The sequence below is a fragment of the Corvus hawaiiensis genome, chromosome 5 (genome assembly GCF_020740725.1).
Source record: "Corvus hawaiiensis isolate bCorHaw1 chromosome 5, bCorHaw1.pri.cur, whole genome shotgun sequence".
Classification (NCBI taxonomy): domain Eukaryota; kingdom Metazoa; phylum Chordata; class Aves; order Passeriformes; family Corvidae; genus Corvus; species Corvus hawaiiensis.
Window position 1 is genome coordinate 30,847,752 of NC_063217.1, and position 24,865 is coordinate 30,872,616.

General features: G+C 38.6%; 2 protein-coding genes across 7 annotated transcripts in view; one reads left to right on the forward strand and one right to left on the reverse strand.

The window, feature by feature from the left end:
- Positions 1–96: 96 nt before the first annotated feature.
- Positions 97–22,486, forward strand: VPS37A (VPS37A subunit of ESCRT-I). Of its 3 annotated transcripts, none has more exons than XM_048305224.1 (12): positions 101–241; positions 3,727–3,801; positions 4,771–4,885; positions 5,747–5,847; positions 6,780–6,996; positions 7,994–8,064; positions 10,202–10,329; positions 10,418–10,476; positions 10,569–10,637; positions 12,572–12,715; positions 13,463–13,543; positions 21,995–22,486. In XM_048305224.1, the coding sequence occupies exons 1-11, from the start codon at positions 123–125 to the stop codon at positions 13,541–13,543; spliced, it is 1,179 nt and encodes a 392-aa protein (XP_048161181.1). In that variant the 5' UTR covers positions 101–122; the 3' UTR covers positions 21,995–22,486. The 3 variants fall into 3 exon arrangements, 2 of the variants coding, with proteins under 2 accessions (XP_048161181.1, XP_048161180.1); XM_048305223.1 differs by lacking the exon at positions 21,995–22,486 and adding an exon at positions 13,738–14,454 and having other exon boundaries at positions 103–241; XR_007203983.1 differs by lacking the exons at positions 13,463–13,543; positions 21,995–22,486 and adding an exon at positions 12,185–12,309 and having other exon boundaries at positions 97–241; positions 12,572–12,643.
- Positions 19,669–24,865, reverse strand: part of MTMR7 (myotubularin related protein 7) — a 43,434-nt gene continuing 38,237 nt past the window's right edge. For all 4 annotated transcript variants that reach the window (XM_048305219.1, XM_048305222.1, XM_048305220.1 and 1 more), the window contains 3 exons: positions 24,679–24,819; positions 22,921–23,047; positions 19,669–22,449 (listed from right to left, as the gene is read on the reverse strand). In XM_048305219.1, coding sequence (XP_048161176.1) covers positions 22,090–22,449; positions 22,921–23,047; positions 24,679–24,819 — 628 coding nt within the window. In that variant the 3' untranslated portion in view covers positions 19,669–22,089. The remainder of the gene's footprint in view (positions 22,450–22,920; positions 23,048–24,678; positions 24,820–24,865) is intronic.

The following is a 24,865-nucleotide window of genomic DNA, read 5'->3' on the forward strand; positions in this document are numbered from 1 at the left end:
CTCCGGGGCGGGGCAGGGGCGGTGGCGGGGCCGCCGTCGCGCGCAGGCGCGCGCGGGCGCTCGGTTAGGTGCGCGCGGTGCCGCGGGTGCCCTCGCGCCCCTCCGGTGCCGCCGCGCGCGCGATGAACTGGCTGTTCCCGCTCGCCAAGGGCGGCGCCGCCCCCGCCGCGCCGCCCGCGCGCACCGGCCTCCAGCAGCAGCGGCAGCGCCAGGTCGAGTCCCTGCGCGCCGCGCACGCCTCGTGAGTGGCCGCGGCGGGCGCGGGGGCGGGGGCGGGAGGGCCGCACTGTGCCGCCCGTCCCGGGGCCGCGGTGGGGCCGCGCTGTGTCGGGAGGGTGTCGTGTGTCCCTGTGCGCACACACGGGGACCCGGCTGCGCCCCGTCCCCTCCCCCTGAGGCCTGGCTGGGTCCTCGCGGCCGTGTGGGTAAACAGGGCACCCGAGCCGGCGGCGCTGCAGCCCGGACCGGCCCAACCCCGCGCTGTCCCGGGGCCGAAGGGTCCCGCAGGGCGGGAGTGCGGTGCCGCGGGGTCCTCGCCGGAGGACAGTGGGATGTGGGCCCCCGTCTGGGAAGAAGAATTTGGAAACTGAAAGTCAAATAGGCTGTCGGGGAGGCGTCCCCGCTGGCTTTGGTGTCGCCTGGCCGGGTGATCGGGCGCAGGTCGCCGTGCCTGATTTCACCGGAAAGCCTGCTAATGGGTTGTAATGCCTTCAAAGAGATGCGACTACGTGTTGGGATAAAACCTCTCTGGAAGCTGCTTGTAATAGTGTAGTTCATTAAAAGTTGAGACTAAAACACAGAGCACCAAGGAGTTGTGTCTCACAGTGGCCTGCCAGTAGTGGCGCAGCAATCCTGCTGACTTTACAAACTATTTTTTCTGGTCTTGAGTGCTACTTTCTAAAAATTGGCTGCCCTTTAAGAACTGGTTTTGTTTAGATGGTCAGAAGAGGCCAGTTGTTTTTATTCCTGTTCGACATCCACAATTTTTAAAGCAAAATGCTTTACTTTGTCCTGAGGTTCTCCGTCTTGGCAGTATGCTGCCCTGTTTTGCCTAGTCTTTTAAAACTCCTCACATTTTAAAAGGAGGTGTGCATTTCATACATTTGAAGTTATATTTACAGTGAAGTAAGCATTCTACAGACATGCATCTTCCTAGGATTTCTGTAGAACTGGAATGGTAGATGCCTCCAAAATAATTCAGGAAAAGGACAGAGAATGTTTCCTGTCATATCAGACTGTCTCTAGGAGTGCAAAAGATGCTTACTACATTTCCAAGTTCAGTAAGTGTAGATCAGTTTTTGAATTACCACACAGGAGGCATAAATATGACAGTATTCTAAGTATTCTTGCTTGCATAAACTTAAGTCTCTTCAGAGCCAATTTCACAAATATTTTTGAGACAGTTCACTTTTTCTAAGGAACTGCCCCTGTGGGCATGCAGGAGCTTAGTTAACTTACAAGTTTTTGTTGGGCTGGCCTTACTTGGCTTTTTGTTTATACTGCTTTTTTTTAATCTGGCAGTGAGATGAGCTCATCCTGAATTAAGTTCCCCAAAAAGGTGGTCAGTTTTTGTCAGTCTGCTTGCTGAACTGGTTTGCTACTGTTTGTGCAGGCACCAGCTCAAGCACAGGCAGAGAGGGAATGGATGCTGTAGCCAGGAATTGAGGTGGGGGGTAGGGACATGGTAGCTGCCTGAACATCATTCATTTATGAGTATCCTTGTTGGTCCTCACCAAAATGCTCAAAGTTCTTGGTATGGTGTAGTTAACTAAGTTAGTCAAGTTTGGTTTGTGTTGTCTTAGGTCATAAAAACTCAGGCATGTGTGGTCTTAATTTCAGTAAACCAGCTAGCTTTCCTTAACACAGTCCCTCGCAAATTTGGAGCTTGAAATAAAACCTTTGTATTTGAAAAAGAGTTTTCTTATATTTGCTGTTGTTCTAGACAAAGTTAAGAATGCATCATTTTTCCAGTGTACTCATCCCACTTGGGGAAGGGGCAACTAAGGTTATTAGTTGAAGGTTTTTCCTAGGCAGAGTTATAACAATTTGAACAGTTCAGTGAGGTTCTGGCTTTCTTGGTCCTCGCTCCCTGTCGTCGTCTTCCTCCCCAGTTTCCATAGGTTATGCACATGAGTGGAGCATAATTATATACCCTTCTCAAAAGGATTTTGCAGGAGGCTAATGAAAAGTCTGACAGATGATTACAGGGCAGGAATGTGCGTGAGAGATTCCTTCAGTTAAGAATGAGAAGGTGCAGATACTGGTGTGTGGTATAACACGGTAGAACCCTTGATTTGAATTCTGTGCTGAAGATATTTGATATTTTCTTCAAAAAGCATGTGATTTCACAGGGAAAGAGCACAATACTGAGTTCTCTATGAGAGGAATAAGATCAGGCTGCAGAAAGCAAGGTTCATAGCCAAGTTAGTGTCTTACTCCCTTTTGTTCCCCAAGCTCTTAAAGATGTAGTTTTAAATTCTATGCCCCGGTAGTGCTTTGGAAGAACACAAAACACTCCTAGCACTACTCTTAACACATCTTTGCAGGTAATGTGTTTTGGGTTTTTTGAGAAAGGACTTGTATGGAGTACACTCTGGCAGTGGATGGAGGAGCATTTCTGAAGTTGGATCAAAAGATGCTTTCTGGGAACACCATCTGCCATTATTTGCCACTGGAGTTGTGTTCCCTTCCCTGTATTAAGTGAGCCTTAGGTGACAGAGAAGAATATTATTAACCAGGTGCAAGCAGGAAAAATACATGGAAGAGCAATTAGTCTGCTTTTACAGTTTGTTTTGATTCAGGCATTATAAGATGAAGCTAATTTTCTGCCCTTCTATCTCTCTTACTCTCAGCTTAGATATGTTCATCCTGTCTAGAAATTCTGCTTCTGAGCTAAGTCTTCTCCACCTCCTCCACATTCTCTGGGATGCTGTCTTTCAAAACAGTCTTCCTGTGCATAGAAATTGTAGAATGCTTTGAGTATTGAAATCAACTCCCTATTAATGCAGCTAATTTCAAGGTTTTTCGCAGTAATTTAACCTGTTGCAGAAAAAACAAATTTGGATTCGGCCTTACCAGATCTTGTAAGGCGCATTGGTACTTTCAGGGGGTCTGGGTCTTGAGTGTCATTGGAGCTTTACATTGTTGCAAGTAGCTCTCCTCCAGATAATTCTTGAGAGTACTTGTGCAAGTGCATTGAGCTTGGTGCACATAGTGAAAACTACTGTTAAATACTAGGCTAAAGTATTAAGGAAGAATGCCTAGTCTAATAAACATTCTACATATTGGTCTGAAGGCAGTGTTGCAGAGCAATACTTAGTTGTGAACCTCATATAATGCCTTGGCAAAGTAAATGTTTAATCAGATAAAATTAAAAATATTAAAAGCACTGATGTGTTGTCTTAAATTAAGCCAGTAAGGGGAGAAAGATAAAAGATGGAGATTGTTGTAAGAAGAGTGAGTAGTGTGATTTCTCCTACTATAGTTCCTTTGCTTGTGACCATGTATGAGGTTTAAAAGTTAAATCTAGTATTTTTTTGCTTTAATCTTAATATTCAATATAGAATGCTGAAGACTGTTAACTTATTCCAGCATTTTCAATTTTGTTCTTACAGGGCTTTTCAAAACCTAACTGTGTACAAATGTCTGAGGTCATGCTTGTTTCTTTTAGACTTTTAGCTGTTATGTTGACCATGAAATGGATGCTAACAATTTCTTCTTTGACAGCATTGCAGAAATCCAGAAAGATGTGGAATATCGACTGCCATTCACTGTAAACAACTTGACAATTAATATTAACATGTAAGTAGAGTGAGCTGTGTCTATGCACATCTTGAAAATTGAAATTGTTCTAAAAGAAAAAAAAAGCAGTAATAGAATATAAATGGCTTCCAGCACATAATTAATTTCAGGAACCATAACCTGGATTTGTATTAGTGGTTATAGTGATCTGAGTGAAACCGGTTCTGTACAAGATACAGATGTTCACCTGAGAGCAAAATCATATTTTGCTGTGCTCAGTTCCTAAGATAGCTGTGTGATTTCAGTTGAAGGTAGCTAGGGGAAAATGCTTGAGGGTTTCTGATAACTTTGATTCCCTACCACTGAAAATAAACTGGATTGGTAACTTACTGGTCTGCTGTAACTCCAGACTCTTACCCTGGTGAAGCTTCTGGATTATAACTTAAGTGATTTATTGGAATATTTCCTGTGAATTTCCTTTGGGGGGATGCTTTTGGTCTGGCAAATATTGATAGTATTCTGTTTGCAAGTCTTTTATTACTTTGGCCTGCTGAGTTGGCCTGATATTCTTACAGGTTATGCTGCACTGTATTTGTAGTAATAACATTTGTAGTCAAAAATGTTCTTGTTATGCTACAGCTTCTTTGTTGTACCTCAGTCGGTCAGAGCATGGTGCTCTTAAGTGCATGGTGCCTGTATGGGCCATGCACTTAAGAGCTGGACTCAGTGATCCTTGTGGGTCCCTTTCAACTCAGAATATTCTGTGATAATTGCTCCTTTGTTATACTACAATTTTGCCCAGTAAATGCTCTCTTCAGTTTTGTGGAAGTCTGGTATTCCAGTCTGTTGGACTTCTAATTTTGTAACTGAATAATGCTTTTGTGTGCTTCATTCATTGTGAACTTCTCCATAACTGTTCTCATAGGAAAGTTTATGTAATTAAAGTACTTTTTCTTTTCATAAGAAGCCTTCTTATGCAAACTTTATCATGGGATGTCATGGTAGTAATAATTATTCTTGTATTTGCAGTTTGCTTCCACCTCAATTTCCTCAGGAAAAGCCAGTCATCAGTGTTTTCCCACCTGTGAGACATCATTTAATGGACAAGCAGGGAGTATATGTGACCGGTCCATTAATAAGTAATGTATGTATAATTTGTAGCTTCACACAGATCTACTGTTAATAGCAATTTTAATAAATGTCACACTAGATTATTGTTAATCCTCCTGGTAAAAAAGATTAGTATAGATCCTAATCTCTTTCAAACTGTATTTAGGGGGCCTGAAAACAGAAATTCAGAAGTGTTCAGTATACTCCTAGTTACTCTTACTGATATCATTACTGACTTGAGTATTCCATATATCTAAAACTGTTTTAAGTTATGAAGGCTTAGAAAGTTACTAACACTTCTTTTTTTGTTGTTATTATTAATTGCACAGTTCCTCCAACTACTTTCCAGTGTATTCCAAATAAAGGAGAGGGATGCTTTAAGATGGTTTTGTAACGTAGTTCTTTCTGGCCTAATCCTATTAGAATGGCATCAAGGTTTTAGCTCAAATATTCAGGATTTTAATATGCTGTTCTTTTTGTCAACAAGAATGTGCTAGTTTTTTGGAGTGAATCGAGGTTCTGACTCTGTCAGAATGCAGTTAATGCGTTTGTCTTCAGATATTTTTATTTTTTTTCCTCTTCTGTTATTTTCACAAATGTAACTTGGTAACTAAAGTGGGGTTTTTTGGTTGTTCAATAGAAATGTGGTACTTCATTGATTCTCTACTGATAATGGAACATACAAAAGACTTTTAGTTTCTGTTCAATTCTGGTGGCTTTATCACTTTATTTGGAGCCTATATATACACAATTTGCATTAACTGGTATGTCTGAAATAGCTTTCCAGCACTGTCACATGGGTATAATAAACAATGAAGTTCAGCACATTTTGGAACTCTTGGATTCCAGACATAATTTTTCTTCTTCATTGGGTTTTGTTTTGTGTTTTTACCAGTTTACAATGCATTCAGATCTTGGAAAAATTATTCAAAGTTTACTGGATGAGTTTTGGAAGAATCCTCCAGTTCTAGCTCCTAGCTCAACATCATTTCCATAGTAAGTTATCTATAAACATAATAAACGGAACTATGTCTATTAATTTTTTTAAGAGACTAAACCAATTATAAGGAGCGCAGGGACAGGAGTAATGTAATGGATATATTGGAAGAATTAGATTCCCTGTCCTTGCAAAATTTCATGTGCATGCTTGATGACCTGATTGTTTTGAGAAGGGACACTAGATTTCATCGGACTTACTGTATCAACATGCCTGATGTAACTTTATATCTGTTTTCTTGAAAAAGAAACTTTTACATTTTCATATGAAATCTGGAATTTGCCGTACCTCATGATCTGAGCAGTTGTGGTTTTTCATATTGTGTTCATAATCTCCCAGGCTTAGGGCAGTTTCTGTTGCACCATATGCAGCAGAAATTGTGTGATTTAAAGAATTGTATTAAGTACACAAAAGTGAACTGAGGTGTTCGAACTGCATCAGTGCAATGGTAGTTCTCATGGTTTACAGTGATACACAGTTTAGTTGCAGCTGCGGTTGTGAATTTAAAAAGAATCATTCATGTTATTTAGAAATAATTACATGTGTGTTGCCCAAGCTGTTAAATGCTATACCATAAATAAGAACTAATGTATGACATAGATGCTTTTCTCACAACTTTAGGATGGAAGCAATTTAAAATTATGCTCTCATAAATTTTTGAGAAGTAGTTTTCTCATAATTAAGAGTGTAAGTGTGTATTTGGCTGCTCTACAAGAGTGTGGATTAATGGAGTTCTATACTATATTGCAGTATAAGACAAAAAGACTTACTATGTTGGAAGTAAATGAGAACAGAAAATACAAAGTTAGTTTATGGTCATTTGAAGATTCATTCTTACGTCTTATATGGGGTCTGGTAATTATAACTCAAATGATAAGAAACGTGCTTTAAGCAGTTGGTTGCTCATGGTTGTGGTTTTGTTTATTTTCAGCCTTTTCAACAAACCAGCTGGAATGCCTCCTTTTGCTCCTCAGGGGTTTCCATTTCTCCCTCCATATCCACCTCAAGAAACAAACAGAACAATGGCAGCCATGCCCGTTTCTGAATCAGTTTCTTCAAGCTACACTACAGACAAGCCTGCTGCTCCCTCCTATGGCTTGATTGCTGATCTGCCACTGCCTGTTCCGACAGCAGAAGCGGTGCTTCAGGTCTGTGTGCTGAGTTTTGCTGCTTAAGCTGTCAGACACTGGGTATAAGTTCCCTTGAGGACACATAGGGCATTGCTGTAAAACTCAAGGAAGCACCTGAGTGACTGCACTTCATTGTTTTGCTGGTGCTAGGAAAACAAAACTGTCATTTTGGCTTTGATGAAAAGTTTTTTAGAACTTGAAGTCAAGAGCAACAAGTTTGTCTGAGTTTCAATGAAACTAGTGTTATGCTAAAGATCTTTGATTCTTAGGGGATTTTTTCTTGGAGCTGCACTCCCTCGTAGTGCAGCTGTAGCTGTATCTCCAACCACAGAAAATGTTTTTTTCTCTCTTTCCTGCTCAGAGCCTATTAGGTGAGGGCAATGTGCAATCTCAAGCCTTTATATGTAGAGTTTTATCTTGCATGTTTATATTCAAGCTCCCTATTGCTGATGAACTCTGGAAGGAATTCTATTTTTAATAAAACTTTGTATCTAAATGTTTAGTCTTTAATCAAATCATGTTTATAGAAACAAGTTTTCTTAGGCTTGGAAGGCACTTTTCTGGCTTTGTAGAGTTTAAGTTTTCTGCATTCTATGGAGACAACTGTTTTTTCCTTGTCTAAAACATTTCTTTTTTGAGGGATTATAGCTTTAAAAACCACATGAAAGAGATCAAAATGTCAATCTCCTTCTGTGTTCTCACTTCCTTGAGTTTTACGATTCCTGTGTATTTCCTCAGTCATCCAGCCGTTTTCAAATGAAGGACATGGCAAAACAGAATTATTTTCCTCCAAAACTGACTCGTGTTTTACGACATGCCACCCCAAACATCTTCAAGCATTTTGTTGCATTGGTTGAGTTGTCTTCTGTTCAGAGACAAGTGCTACTGCTTCTTACTGCTTTTCCTGCTTTTCTTGTTGCTGGCAAATATTCATCTTCAGTTTTTGATTAATCGGGTTAAATATAAAGAAATTGCTCTTCAAAAGCTTACTAAGCATTTCTAAACTTTGATTCAGGTTGGCCAGAACGGATTTACATACAAGATGCCTGATGTCCCTGATACCTTTCCAGAGCTCTCAGAACTAAGGTAAATTTTCAGAAGGTAGCTGAACTTTACATAGTTACTAAAAGGCAATTATTGCTGGTCTGTATCTGATTTTTGTCAGAAGTCTGTACACATCACTGAAAGGGTTTTGTAGAAATGATGAATAGGAGAACTACCATATACCAAAATATTGGAGCCAGAAAATAATCCAGCCTTGTATACAAATGTGCTGCTTTAGGGTTTTGTTGGTGGGAACAGTACTTGATTCAACACTAGGAAAAAGAGTATTTATTTTTTTGTTTTCTAGCTATCGGTGTTTTGCTGTTTTCTGAGGCCTTGCCAGGGGCTTAGTTTCTAGTAATTCAATGAACTTAACTTTTGAAGGAGAAAATAGGACAGCTTGAGGCTGGTTCACAAAGTACATTCTCTTAAACTCCAAAGGACCGTAGTGCAAGGTAAACAGTGAACTGTTTTGTGGGCAGCTCAGCATGTTCAGGGGGGCCTGGGTGAGACAAATCCAGGTGGTAAGTGTGCCAGCTGTGCCAGTGCAAATCACTGCTACATGTAAATACTTTTTACACATACTACACAAATACTTTCATCACCTTGTCATTATTCAAACAAACTGTATTAGTTATTATTCCCAGCAGCTTGCTCGGATCTAATGAGACAGCTTCCTAGGTCAGTTATGTGGGGTAGAATAGGTTACAATTCACTATTAACTCCTTCAGATCTCACATCTTTCTGGTGGTGTCATAGTTAAGCAATTGAAAACTCTGTCCTCTCAACTGGGGTGGTTTTTTTTTTTCTTTTGACACCTTCCAAAGAGCCTGTTTAGTTTAGCTGGACTGAGCTGTAAGTTCTAGCAGCATCCTTATTACATAACAGCAAGTTAAGATTTTTGCAGGGAAGTGTAATTTGTTTGTTTAAACAAAACATTTTAATCAGGCCTGGTCCTTTCATGAAGACTGGATTGAAATGCCGTAATTCTTCTGTTGGTAGCTGAGTTGAATGACAATGATATTGAAGCTGTTCTGAATAGTTCTGTTCGTATACGTGGTGAGGTTTTGGTAGCTGGGGGGCTTTTTGAGTGGCCTTTGTGAGAAAGCGTCAGGAGCTGCCCCTGTGCCAGGCACAGCTGGTTTGGCAGCAAACACACTGCAGGATAGCTGTCTGTTAGTGAAGCAGGTACTGCCTCTGAAAACATCTTAGAAAGAGCAGAGGCAGTGAGGATTGAGGGGAGGAATGGAAAAGCGTGATAGTCTGCAAATACCAAGGTCAGAGAAGAAGGGGGAGAAGGAGGTGCTCCAAGTGCCAGAGCAGTTACTTTTCTGCAGCCCACAGAAGTTTTGGAAAAGACCACAGTAGAACAGGTATTTTAAAAATGTACCCTGTAGCCGTGAGAGGATGTTGCTGATGTTGCTGGAGCAGTTATCCACACTGCAGTCCAGGAAAGACCCCATACTGGAGCAGGCAGATACATCCTGAAGGAAACTGCAGCCAGATATTACCCAGACTGGAGTAGTCTCTCCTGCCCGGAACTGATTGCAATCTGTGGAGCAGGGGTAAAGTGTGAGAAGGAAGGAGAAGCAGAGGTGAACTGTTAGGGACTGACTGCTAGACCTGCAATTCCCCCTTGCCCCAAGGAGCAGGAGGCAGGGGGGAGGTAGTGTTGGGAATGAAGGAATGAACTTGAGCCTGAGGAAAAACGGAGCAAAGGGTTGTAGTTTTTGCCTTTCTTGCTCACCATCCAACTCTTACTGTAATTGACAATAAATTCAGTTAAATTTTTCCAAGTGTGTTTTGTGTGTGATTGTAATTGGTAAGTGACCTCACTGTTTTTATCTCAACCCCTGAAATTTTCCTCCATAGCCTGTTGAGGAGGAGGACTGGGAGAGCAGCTGGGTGGGCATCTGGCAGCTGGACACAGTCAACCCACTATAGTAGCATTATGGGAAGTAAGGCTTGAAGTGGGAGATACTTTCTAACATGCTGCTTTTTAAATTCGCTGCTGCGCATAGTAGAGCCCACAGTCCAGGAGAAATGGGAGAAGTAAGTTGTGGTCAAGTGTCGTATTCGTAAAGTCAAAAAAAAAACCCTTAAACTTTGGTAGAAATTAATTATTTTACATGTGGTTTTCTGTTAGATTTAAATCTACTTTCTTTCTGTTTGAATACAGTATATCACAGCTGACCAGTATGAATGAACAAGAGGAGGTGTTACTGGAACAGTTTGTGACTCTTCCACAACTGAAGCAAGTCATTACTGATAGAGATGAGTTAGTGAAAAGCATTGAAGAGTTGGCAAGTAAGCTGTCAAAATGTTAACATGTGTGACTGTGTTCTGTGAACTAAATCCTTTAAAAAAAAGTAGTAATGGTGATTTTATTTTCCAGAAAAAAACTTGTTGCTGGAGCCTAGTCTTGAGGCAAAAAGACAGATGGTGTTGGATAAAGTAAGTGAACAATAAAGTCATCTTCAGATATATTAGTGGTAATATCTAGGGTTGTTTCAAGGTGACAGTGTTCTTTTTCTTCTTCCTTCCAGTATGAGCAACTCACGCAAATGAAAGCAGCCTTTGAAAAAAAGATGCAAAGACAGCATGAACTTAGTGAGGTATAATTCCTATATGTCAACCTTTAAGAATATTTCGGTAAATCTGAACTTTTGATTTGCATCTTTAACCATTAAGAATATTCTTTTGGTTAAACTGATTTAATATGAAGTAGATTTAAGTATTTCATGCAGTATGAAAAAAATGGGAGGATGTACCAAAAAGTTGAAAGCAAAACAATGGATTTTTTTGGCTGGGTTGTTGTTTTTTTTACTGCTACAATAGAAGCAAAGTTGGAAGAAAAGAGTGATGTTCATCTAGAGCTGTTTAGTACAATCCGGTCCAAACCAGTTTTAAGAATAGAATAATTTTTAAAGAAGACTTGTTCAATTAATGCTACTCATTTAACATAATGAGCTTGTAAAACTGTACCAGATGAAAGTGCTCAATAACTTCAGAAACATAAATTCTGCACTTCACTGGGCATGCTTACTTCGGGCAATATGTTGTATGTGCTGTCAAACCTTGCACATTCTACAGCACAAATAGGGTAAAGCTATTACTTCAGAAAGTATTGGGGGAGAATAATTTCTTGGTATGTTTACCAGGGTATTTATTAGAAGATGTAACTTATAATAAACCACTTTCTGCACTAAAATCTTCATAATTTGCAAGACTCATCACCTGAGAATGCAACAGTCCATTAAATTAGCATGCATAGTACCTGAATTTCAGAATGCCCACAAAATAACAAAAAAAACCCCCAAAAAGTTGCATGACAGCAAACCAAATGATTTCATAGATGATCTACATGTATTAGAGGTTTCCTCACTTGAAAATCAGAACAGTCGGACTCCTAATGCCTCCTTTGACTTTAAAGTGGGCAGAGGTAGTTGACATTGATAAACCTTCTATTTTTGGAAGAAACCACTTAAGAACAGGATATAATATCCCACTGCTGTATTCTTTTTTCTGAGTTAGATTTGCTGATTCAATTTAATGATGGATAGGAGACTGAGAGTTGAGGAGTAGCGGCTGAATTTTTCTGCTTTTTTTCCCATATATGCTATAGCTTCATGTATTGATGTTTGCTGTGCACTATGTGGTATCTCCTGCTCTCTTTCCTTCAATTTTCCAGTATTTTTACTTGTACCGTGAGTGAATTTTAGTCATCTTTTATTAGAGCAAACTCTCCATATTTTGGACAAGATTAATTTAACAGGAAATTTTTGATTACATTCTGATTACATTTTACAGTACATAAATAAAATATTTTTCATAGAGTAGATGAAGGTTAGGCCAAGCATCTAAAATCTATAAGTACCTTAATTTTGCAGTTCTGGCTCTGTACAGACTCCTACTGGATGTGAATCATGTCCTGATTAACTGCCCAGACATATTAGAGAAAAAATAATGACATTGTATGCAATAAACAGAAGGAAGGTTTGAGGTTCATAAGAACAGAAAAATTAGTATACTGGTTTAGATTAGCAGCCCATCTACTTCTTCAGTAGGTGCTTTTTGCTTTCCTGTCTTCTTCTCCACAATCATTTCAAGGGTATTTAAAAGCTGAACAGTAAGTGCTTTTTTACCTTTTTATACTTTTCAGGTTCACAACTGATTTTCAAAAGTAGATCCTATTTATTGAAGACACTTGAAATGTTAGTTCTACTCAGAAATCATGCACTTGAGAACTTGTCAGATTTCCAGGCTGGATGCTTTCTACAGTGTAGGGTAAAAGTTGAAAAACTTTATTCATTTGTGTGAATGACTGTGTATCAAGACCTAAACTAGCAACACTTTTCTCACACTGAAGCTTTTCTAGTTAACAAGCTATGCTGTTTCTTGGAGATGGAGCTTCATCTGGTTACTTAGGCTTTTACGTAGTAAATAGTGCTCTATACACACGTTCCATATTTATATAGTCATTTATCTTCTTGGAAATGTAAGTTTTAATGGACAGATTAATATTACGTTGGACTTCTTATTTTCTTAGAGTTGCAGTCCAAGTGCTCTGCAGGCCAGACTTAAAGTAGCTGCTCATGAAGCTGAAGAGGAGTCTGACACCATTGCAGAAGACTTCTTGGAAGGCAAAACAGAGATAGATGACTTTCTTAGTAGTTTCATGGAAAAGAGAACGGTATGTAATATACAGATAGTTCTAATCCAAGACATGTACAACACACAGGGAATAAGTTTAGGCCTTTTTTTTCAAGAGTTTGAGCAGTCCTGTAATTCAGAACAGTGCTTTAGTGAGCTTTGACAGAAGGAAAAAATATCCTTAAATGGCTTCAGTCTATTTAGACTATAATCTGTATGCTAAAGGCACATATTTTTAAGACAGGAGTGCAAAGGTCTCCTGTGTTAGACCTTATTCATGTGTTGTTGCAGATATTTTTGTGCCAGTTTCTTCTATATCTTGGATAGATACAGGGGAAGATAGCCACATGCTAAATTTCAAATTTGGAATGTTGACATAAACTGACATGTTGCATTAAACAACCTTCCTACATTAAAACAATGTTTTATTTATGAAACTTCTTAAACAAATTCTGTTGATGGCTATCATCAAATAAGTAACTGAGGTTCAAAACCCACCATTCTTGCTCATGCTGTGACAAAACTTGCCAAGTAGTCTGCCTTTCTTTAAAGATGTCCAATAAATGCATTTTATTACATTGGAAACAATCCTCTTGTAAGCCCTTTTGGATGGAATAATGTTATCAATATAGACTGTTTTTCAGCCCGAAGCTTGGAAGGGAGGTAGGTCAGGCGGGTTTTCTTTTTTTAAATAGCCTGTAAAGTAGCTAAATCATTAAGGAGAAACTGCTGTATGCATTATAAAAAATTGCATTTAGAATTCAGTCTTGTGTGTTTTGTTTCATAGCTCTGCCACTGCAGACGAGCCAAAGAGGAAAAACTTCAACAGGCAATAGCAATGCACAGCCAATTTCATGCTCCGCTATAGGTACACTTCATTTTTTAAACAATTTACCTTATTGTTACACACTTGGTAACGGCAAATGGATTTGTTACAGTGCTTAGTGTTCTAATAACACTTTCTGTGGAAATCAAGTATGTCCTGCATCTGTTGTTACTTGTATTTAAAACATAACTTCTGGAGAAATTAAGATATCTAATTATGGAAATTTGTCTTTACAGATTTCCTGCAAACTACACCTGCCAAGAGAACGAATGAAAAACCCAATAAAGCACACTTTTTAATAACTATTATTTGCAAATAAGCATTTCATCTTACCTGGTTGTATTTATAGAAGAGATTGTATACAGAGTTGGGATGGTTTTTGTACAAATTAGAATGTCTCTTTATATTCTCATTGTACTCAAGAATCCTTCTATTGCAATCTTTGCATTAATTTCTTGTATTTATTGTTCATAGTTACAATATTTAAGTTCCCTGCTGCTATACTCCATTATTCAGAGATTAAATATCTAAACATGTAATTTTGACTAGCTTTTTACATTTTTATAAAAACATAATTCATATCTTTTGTATTTTGAACTTTAACCATAGATTTGGCTTAATCTGTGGAAAACTTTAAGTGTTGATAGGACTTTGGAAACTAAAAAAGTTCTTAATGGAGATTGTCAGTGGATTCACAACCTGTTTTTTCTTGAAGCCAAATTAAAGAACAAGTTTTTTTTACTTCTAAGTAATAACAGAAAACTAAGTGTAGCTTGTATTGTGTTTTGGATAAGTAGATTGGGGATTAAGCAAAGGATGTGTTGGAAAAAATTATATTGGAATCAGAATAAATGATCTGTGCGTAGATTTGGTATGTTGCTTAGTAGCACTGATACACTGATTTGCAAGAGTGGCTTGGTACCTACCACTAATTAAACACAATTTTCATCTAACAATTTCATTTTTTTGTTGTTGTTCATAAAGGAATAATAATCAGGTCACTTTCCTGTTTCTGTTCTATGCAATATAAATAGTTCATCATGCAAGGAACTCAGAAGTACTTTACAAAGACTAGTTCTGAAGTTCTTTGGAAAATAGCAATTATTTTTTCCTAATTTTAAGAAACAAAGAAACTAATTTGGTTGGAGTTGCGTAGTGTCATATGGTAAGGCAAGTGATCGAATTTGAAAGTGAGACTTAATTCTGCACTGTAATCAATGAATCTTGCCTATGGTAAGATGACAGTCTTAGGATGGGGGTATATCTGGTGAGAATGGATAGGACCAAAAGCAATATTCTGTAGGAGAAAAATACAGCCCCTAAATACATGCATGTATTTTCTCTCTTGCTATTGCAAGAAGACACATTCTTTTTCTTAACCTTCTCAATGCATTAGGTTTTCATGGAGACAGTAAAGAACAAAGGAGGAGGAGTAGAAGGAATTGTACTGTTGGGAGAGTTAAATAGGATTAGGTGCTGATTAAGTAATGTATCAGAAATCCTGCTTCTTTCTTGTCAGGAAGCAGTCTGGAGATAAACCTCTTAGCCGAGACTCTACCTCTATGTTACCTAGATAGGATCACAGAACATGGCAGGTTCAAGTCTCAAACTACAGCACAAGCACAGTCCAAACATGTACTTTTCCATGTCACTGATCTTCAGTCCTAAACTTGATACTCTTCCAGCAAAATGTGGTATTTCTTCTGAATGGAGAAAAGTGAGTAAGGAAAATCACCTAAGTGCAAGAAGTCTGTTCCACAGGTTAGTGGGTCTTCAGTCTCAGCCCTGCCATTCGTTACAGTTGTGTGGTTGTCCTAAGATGTTGCTTTTCAGGGTGAGTAAACTATTCACTGGTATTTTATAGGACTTATTTTAAAGCTGATCCAAATTCTGAGATTAGATGTCCCAAGCAAATAGATCTGTGGTCCAAATCAAAGACACTTAGGTGTCTGAAAAAAAACCAACACTTTATAAGTGGAATGGTTAAGCAATAATTTTAGAGGATCTTATTCCAAAAAATGTGCTGTTTGTATTTTGACATAGCACTTCTGTTGATGTGTTGCCTTAGATTATGTAGGATTCAAGTGATTCTGAACTTGGGTTTATGAGTAGTGTGATTTCTGCAGCTGTGGAGAAGAGTTAGATGTACGTTACCACTGTTATATTCTTGGCAAAATCCCGTCTATTTTTGTGCTGAGTTGTTGTTTCTGATCTCTTTCTGAGGATCTAAAGACTCAGGACTAAAGACAATTCTGTATGGAGCTGTTGTTGTTTCTTCCTTGTGAACAGAGAAAGGAATGGATGACCAGACATCTGGTGTTCTTGCTATATTGGGCTAGTATCTTCTTTATACATTTTATAACAGCATGGAAGGACAGGCTTCTGTTCTCATCTGCCAGGTATTATGGTGCTCTACTGTCACTGAACTCTTTAGCCAGGTCACCTTCAGGGGATTTACTAGTACAAGTTCTGGACACTTCAGCTTTTCCTCTTATGTCAGCTTTCCTCTTACTTTTATGAGCAAATTTCTAAATTGGGAACTTCTCCATGGAGTCCTTCTGGTGGTAATGGAGTAGAATCTACAAGAAAATGTCAGTGTTCAATATAAGTTCAGTGTTTGTTGTTCAGGGATTTGAAAGTTAAGTTCTCTCCCTTTCTGTTCTCTGATATCATTGTTCCTATTCTTTGGATTTTTTCCCTTATTTTTAGCCACTGCAGTCACAAACCCATCCTCTAGAAAAGAAGCACAGAAGTCTCTGTATTCAATGATGATGTATACTGGATTAGCTGCAGGAATCCTGTCACATCCAAGAATGTCCAGCCTGTTTCTGGTCTTTAAGGGCCAACCTGCTGCTGGTTGGGGTAGTTTTCGAGGGGGTTTTTTTGTTGTTTTGTTTCTCTTTTCTTTTAGTCCTACACTGGTTGTGCCTTTCATGGTCTACTTTCACCAGAAGCCTAGGTAGAACACTGGTAACACTGTCAAAGTTAGGGTTTTTTGCTTCTATCATGCTGGTAAGCTCACTGTTAAGCATATTCTTTACCTTATTTTGCCAAAACACGGAGTGTAGGTGTAAATCCAGCTTTAAGCAATTCCCCCCATAAAGTGTAAGAGAATGGCAGCTGCTGTTAGATGCATATTTTAAAGGCTTTTGAAATATGTCAAGTGAACTTTTAAGCAATCTGGAATAACAGGCTATGTACAATGACTTGTTTCTTGGGAGCCTTGCACAATGTCATGCTCAGGTGTTCTCCCAATGGGAAAGTCAACTCAGTGAACAAGAAATACAAGAGTTAGGAGATGGCTCATCTCTGATGTTGCAGTAGTTTGAGGGGGAGTGTACTTTCTGTGTTGTAACTGCTAATTGAGTCTGGAGTTTGCCTAATTTTAATACCTGATCTTACTGCTAGATCACAGAATCTAGCCACATTGGAAGGGTCTACACTAGGTCATTCAGTCCAACCTCCCTGCTCAAGCAGGGTCATCCTAGAGCACAGGGCACAGGATTGTGTCCAGATGGTTCTTGAATATCTCCAGTGAGGGAGACTCCACAACCTCTCTGGGCAATCTGTTCCAGTGCTCAGTCACCCACGCAGTAAAGAACTTCCTCATATTCAGGTGGAACTTCCTGGGTGTCAGTCTCTGCCATTTGCCTCTTGTGGTATTGTTCAGCACCACCAAGAAAAGCCTGGCTCCAACCTCTTGACACCCTTTCTTCAGATACTTATAGACATTGATGGGGTCCCCTCTCAGTCTTTGCCAGACTAAACAGTCCCAGCTCCCTCAGCCTATTCTCATTGAGGTGTTCCACTCATCTTTGTTGCCCTCTGCTGGACCCACTCCAGGAGTTCCATGCCTTCCTTGTACTGATGAACCCAGAACTATTCTTCCCCAGGTGCAGGACCCTGCATTTGCCTTTGTTGAATTTCAGAATGTTCTCTGCCCATCCCTCCAGTCTGTTGAGATCCTTCTGAAGGGCTGCACAGCACTCTGGGATGTTGGCTGCTCCTTCCAGCTTTGTGTCATCAGTGAACTTGCTGAGGAGGCACTATGCCAGCCACCACCGCAGACAAGAGACTATGATAAAGTCAGTTCTAAGCAGTATGTTCTATAATTCTGTTGTTTGCTCTTGACATATTCTGGCAGCTTTGCCACTTAGGACCTGGACCAAATGTGGAAGTTAGAAATCTTACAGTTTTATACTTGTCCAAGTTCTAACTACTTCCTTCAAAGACTAGGATAAATCTTTATAAAATAGAGATTTAAGAGACCTTCAGGTAAAACTCAGTTAAAACTCTGTCAACAAAGTCAGCTATCACAGCCTTAATTATTCTGAACAGTAAGTACTGTAATGTGTTAAACTTACAAATAAAGGGTTTCGGATTTTAATATATCTTGTAGTTGTCTAACTTACAGTTGGGTACTGCAGGACTTTTTGAGTGGATACAGAATTGTGTTGGAAGTGGATGCAGTACAATACTCAAGGACAAACTTTTTATCTTCATGTGCAGTGGTTTGAGCCTTTCCTGTTTAACCATTTCAACAGCAGTAATTCTTGGATCTGCCTTCACTAGAATGGGCTTTAAAAACCTGTATTGCATCTCTGGCTTACGTAAATGCCTTGTTTTAGTCAGATATCTTGTAGACATGACACTTCTATGCAGTAATAAGCTATGAAGAGAGCCTATATTTAAATAATAAGGGAATACCTCAACATAAAGAACTGTGTTCTTTAGTCTTCCGAAAGGGAATAAATTCATCTGAATAACCTTAGCAACAGACTTAGTTCCTTGCCTGAATTCAGTCATGATTCTGGTGGACCTATAAGGTTTCGTTAGCTTCTTTACAGCATGATTTATGTTTAAAAATGAGTACATTTTATTTTAAGACTTAACATGATTTGATTTGCTGGTTTCAGGTGCTTTACTGGCAATTTGAATAATATAAGTAAATTTAAATGTTTATTTTATCTTCTTATCACTGCAGTCTGGCACCTCTCTGAATTCAGGGTCTGCAGTACACTTGGCTTTAGATCTTCGGCATATTTTTCATGTGTCTTAGTACTGCCAAAAGTTGACCTTATGACCATAAACTCACCCAGCACATGTTCCTCCCTTCCCAAATGAATTGTCAGTGACTTACCTGTCCTTGGAGGATTTTTCAGTCACTGTGATGATGACTTGTCTCTGCACTGTTACAGAGTGTAAGGGTGACCAGCCGACTTAAAAGCTGCACTCAGCCTTCAGCCTGCACCCAGAAGCAGCCCCTGGCCTTGGCTCTGTTTGTGATCTACTTGAGAACTCTTGCGTGCAGATCAGGGCAGTGTCCATATAAAAGCATCAAGTTAGCTGGTCAACAGTGATGACACTCTTATCTTCATTGCAAAGGCTATCCCCGCTTTGTTGCTGGGGTTTAATTGTTACTGGTTTGTGTCATTAAACATCTTTCCTGCTGTGAACCTGTGCCCTGGCTTGCCTCTGTCTTCAAAGAACATGGTTCCCTACCTTACTTGCTGATTTTACAAACAGCTTTCCTTCCCTGCCTTCTTCCTTTTACTTTTTGTTTTTCTCTTTTTATTTTTTAATGATACCATGTTGTTGTGCCCTCCAACTACTTAATTTTATTTCTTAGCTTTTTAGAATCCATTACCAGTTTATCACATTTGTGTCTTGTCTAGAGTTACCAATAAAAGCAGCTGGCAAATAGTTTTCCTTCTCTGCTTCAGATGGTGATCTTCTATAAAGAAGACTTCAGCTGTTTGATCCCATCGCCTTCAGTGTCCCTTAGGTGCACATTTTCATACTAAAGAGCAGCCTTTCCAGCAATTCAGTTACATTCATCTGTGTCCTGTTTCAAATTACAGTGGGCTTATTGCAGTGGGCCAAATTTGCAAAGATTTGCAGCAAGGCTACAAGAAACCAATGTAGTTAATAGTGAAGTCTTTTCATCTTTTTTTTGCATTGCCTAAAAAAAAAGAAATACAGGGGTATAACATGGTCCCGTATAATTAACACAATTGACAAGATTCTCCATTTTCTTAGTTACCAGTTGTAGATTATTCTACAACTGAAACTACTGGATTCAAGTGTCAGAGTAGGGAAGATACAAGAATCCCTTAATGTCAATGACAAAGTGAATCTAGAGTAAATGAAGAACTCTATTACAAAAATTGGGAAAGCAAACCTCTGTTTCATTCTCTGGCGTGAAATAACATTACATAACACCTAACTGTTTATTTGAAGGTGTTTCTCATTAACCTGATGATGCCACAAATACATGCAGTACAATGAAAGCAGTAGTAGTTAATGCAAAATTCCAAGGACTGAAAGACACATCACAGAGGGCTGCTAAGTGAAGGCTTAATAAAGAAACTGTTAATATGTTAATATTTTAGTGTAAAGCTAGTTACAAGGAGTTGCATAAGCAACACAAAGACAGTGCTTTGAATCTGTATATCTTGCTCTTCTGAATTTATTTCTAGACATGTCTAGTAGAACACAGTATCATCGTATACAATTTTACATTTTAAACATGTACAATAACATTGCCCATTTTCAAACTGATTTTTAGGCAGAATATTTGTGTGTTTTGTTTTCATTGCTGACTTTGCAGCATATTTCTTTAGTTTGAGAAAATCCATTCAAAGTTTCCTTTAATGCCATGAAGTTTGCAGGCTATGTTTAAAATACAAAACATTTTTTAAAGTGCAGTTAAAATCAGGGCTTTCATTTATTAAAAATTCATAAAGATTAAAAACCAGAAGGATAGATTCTCAACGGAATATAATTTGTAGTTGTATTTATTTGAATTGAGCAATAGTGAGTTATCAAATTGAGGATCTGGCCTTTCCAATATAATGTTAAGAGAAACTTTGCTGTTAAGAATTATTTGTTCAAAGACAGCAGCTCCCTTTAGAAGATAGTAATAATACTGAAGTTTACCAATTCACTTTTAATAACGTTCACAGAACAAAATGAAAAGCCATTTCAGAAAAGCACACTGAATAATAAAATCTAAGGATTCTAAATTGAGGTATATAATACAGTTCTGCCTGTAAGTCTGTACTTGAAGGAGTAGTGTGAAATGCAATCAAAGTAAACTTATATTACTACTGCTTTGCTCTACTAGAGTTCAGTGCTGCATTGTCTCCAAGCAGGTAAAAGCAGCCATATGATTATATTTTTAACTGCTGGCTTAAACTAAAATTAAAAAAACAAACAAACAAAACCAACAACAACAACAAAAAAACAAACCTGAGTGAGTTCTAGCCTAATATGGCCACCTTTTTAGTGAGTTTCAAGACATTCCACATTTTGAACATTTTTCAGTTGTTTACTTCTGAACTGCTGATTATGAAAACTATTGCTCCTATTTTTAAAAATACAAGAGTTCTTAAATGAGATTAAACTTTCTGATGAATGGTGCTTCAGTCCTTTTCTTAAATTAGTATTGCCATGCTCTGTTCAGGTTGGCAAATACTAAAAGGGAAATTTTGTGTGAGGATAAAAAACACCAGTTGGTTGTTTATTCTGAACAACAAAATTTGGAAGAAATATTCTTTATAACAGTTCCTTTATGGACATAGCTTTCCTTCACTTAAAAATTCAGAGTGATGTTTTCATGAGTGATTTCTGTAAGTGATTTTATATTCCCTTGTCTCTCCACTGTATCTGTACCTCACTCCCACTCAAACATTTTCAAGTAGGAATCAAAATAGGCTGAAGAATTTGGGATTTTGTCACCTTTAAAATTTTACCTTTATATCTTATGTAGGTGGTTTGGAACAAGGGTAAGACAGAAACAAACTTGGTAACAAAACATAAAGAGGCAAGAGTAAACGGCCTCATGTACCTTTTGCTACAAAGGGGTGTTTTAGCAAAAAGGCTGTGTGAGTATTGTTATATTCTTTGAAGTTTTGGTCACAGAAACTACTGAACTTTCAACATTGGTTGAGAATTGAGTACAAATGGGATGCATTCAGATGCAGCAGCAGCAACTGCTTAGTAATGGATTTTTTTCAGGATCAAAGCTTCATTTGTCCCCTGAGGCAGTGTGTCCGTTTGTTAGTTTTTACTTTGCTGTAAAGGATTTTAGTAGGAGAATATGCAAAATAATTGTTCAAACCTCTTGTGAAGAAAAAAGCAAAGAATATAGGTAATATGTCTGAAGGCAAAGGAGCTCTACAAAAATAAGTTTTGACTGCTTCACCAGTAAGGCTAGCACTAGTATATCTTCCGCCTTGTGTAAGAGAGTACTTTGGAATTTCACGTCTTATGAAAAGAACTATTATCTTGTCCAATAAATAATTATGGAAATATACAAAGTAAGGAATAATTATGTACAGCATTGATAAAACAATCACATTGGCTCAATGAAATATAACAGCAGATAATACCTTTTTTTAGCATTATGTCTTAAAATTAATAATATCTTGTTCTGCTTAGATCTTTACTTACACAATTGCACAGTTCCCTTTCTTTGGATTATTTCTTTAGGCCACAGACCACTTCAATTCTTAATCTGATGACAAGATGTCATTCCAGACTGTAAGACTCAACTTCATCTGGATCCTTGCTGCTGTGAAGGTATTTCAGCCCGCCAGAAATACGGCCTCATCAGAGTCCTTGCCACTGTCTTCACTAGGCAAGCAGCCACCCCCACTTGGAGACCTACAGCTTAAGTCCTCCACACCAGACTCCTGATCACTGTTGGCTGAGAGGTCAGGATCAGAGCTTTTCAGGTTGTCCTGTGTCAAAATCAGGGCAGAATCTTCTTCATCCCCTTGTGAAGGGCTCCGGGATGGGAATGATTTCAGATCATTGCTATACTCTTGGGGAGTGTTAGCTAAGCTGTTGTTGGAAGTATACAGTCCAGTCTGTTTGCTTCGGTCTTGTTGCTTACTCTTGACTTTATTATCACCTGACTGTGATTTCTGAAGATTGGCCAATCTCTAAAATGAAGGAAACGGTATATATGACATGGACACATTTAGGGCCCAGAAATCTTCTTACATGTCCTTGCATTTTTTTCTTTTTAAATAAGTTTTCAGAGCTCAACCCACCCTTGAAAACTGCCTATTTGCATTTATGGAGTATGAGAAGTGCACAATTTATCACAAACCAATGCTGAACTACAGCATTCGTCTGAACTATAATTCCCTCTGAGTTACAGAAGGATTAAACTTACTTTCAGTAGTACTTGTGCACCAACACAGGTAAAATTTTATCCTTAAAGAAGGGAGTCCACTTTTGTGTCTTAAATGCAAAACATTAACAGTAATTTATCTGAGAACAAAGATGATGGCTGAACATCCTCATTCCAGAACAGGATGTAGCGTGTAGGGGACTCCACAGCATATGGAATTGGGTTTCATTTATCGTCAGTTACCAAGTCTGGGGTATCAAGCTCAACTGTTTCTTACCTCTTGTAAGACTTTCAGCTCTTCTTCCAGCTGCTGAGTTTCTTCCTTCACTGCCATCAGATAATCAGTAACTGACTGTCGAGGATGCAGCCCCTTTTCAAAGCGGTTGTACATACCACTCCAGAACCTGAAATTGATGGGCAGGTCAGGAATTTTCCCATTTGGTGAAGTAGCCTCACAAGACTTAAATGCACACTCTTTTTTTCTCTTTTTTTTTTCCCCCCAGACACATATTGTCCTAAATGATCTATCCATGTTTATTCATCATTAGAGTGCATACACAGAAGTTCACAGACAATATTTAGCAAGATTCATGGTTCATTTGCATTTGCTCTGTCCTGAAGGTGTAACTCTGTGGACATAGGCAGCTCAAACTGATTCTGATTCACAGTAGAAAGAAAGGTGAATGTAGCTTAGATCACATGACTGAGAAAGGTTCACTGAATGCAAAATTTTGCGGGGTTTTTTTGGTATTATTTTCTTGTTCTACACTATGGGCTTTAGAGCAATCGTACCTATAAAATAGCCCAGGATAGAGACAGTTTTTCATATTCCTAGTTCTCAATTGTTGTTAAACTTCCCATGAAGTCAACTTTGAAATTCTGTATTATTCTAGTGCTCCTCCTGCCTTCTTGGCAATACGGCCACAGGCAGGCCCTGAGTGTGTAGCCAGTTCACCAGACAGGTTGAGCAGCCGAGCCCTGCTGTGAGCTGCAGCTGTCTGGCCAAGTAGCTAACAGATATTTTTGGAGCACGTGCATGCTGCTTACTGGCTTATTACTCCTCTCCCAGTAGTATACTATTTAAATCACATTCCCCCTTAACGTTTATCATCTGATAACTCATGCTTGGAAATCTTTACGCATCCAAGTAATTCAATTAAAATCAACAGGATTACTTCTCCGTTGGAGGATCTGCTGTATCAGTACTTTTATAAATCCCACTGTCCCAAAGAATACGATTAATGACTATTTTTTTTTTGTTCTAAAGTAGATGTGACCTGGTATAGTGGACATGAAAGAGTTCAATTTCTGTAATTTAGGATTTTTATTGACTTTTTAACAGGTGCTATTGCTTGCAACTGGAAAACAAACTGATCAGCTTTACTTAAATCACAGTTTTCATTAATTTCTATTCAAGTTCTCCTGAAGTTTGTTAAGACCAATGGCACAAGTAAGTAAGTCAGAATGTCAGTAGTAACATTTCTAAAGTGATGACATTTTGTTACATTTTAAAAAAATACCGGGTAAAACTTAACTTTGTTTTACCTGATACAACAACATGGGAAAAATCTGCTATTTTTTCACTAAACACTTGTTTTAGCAATGAAATCCTGTAATTTCTTGAAAAGATCCTTATTTTTGACACCAATTTGTCACCAAATTTGACACCAATTTTGATTCAAATTAACATCACAAAATCTTGGAATGGAAGAAGTTAAAGAACTATAAATTTAGAAACAACTGATGAGAACAGAACTGAAAGAGGCAGTTCTCAGTGGAAGAAGTGAGTAACCATGAAATTAGGACACACAACTATCAATATACCTTTAATCTTAAGCTTCTTTTCAGACTAATACTCTTGTGGAATGGTGCAGAGGTGTTGGCTGACTGAGCACACAAGGAACAAACACACTGCATCTGAGACTGAATTTACTCAATATAAACTGCCTCATAGAACAAGAAATTCTTATATACAAAGGCATCTGTTCTCTACTAACACATCTTACAACTCCCAATAGCAAGTGACACTACCTACTTGTACAAGAAGTTGCATGGAGCGATCTGTGGGTACAGGGTCCCTTGGGTTTGACTGTGGTCTGACCTGTATAAAGGATTCAAGTAATCGGCACGATTTTTCCACAAGTGAGCCCACAATGAATACGTTCTTTCTTTGATTCTGAAAAACAATACATTAAATAAAAATATATTAAAGCCTCTGTTAC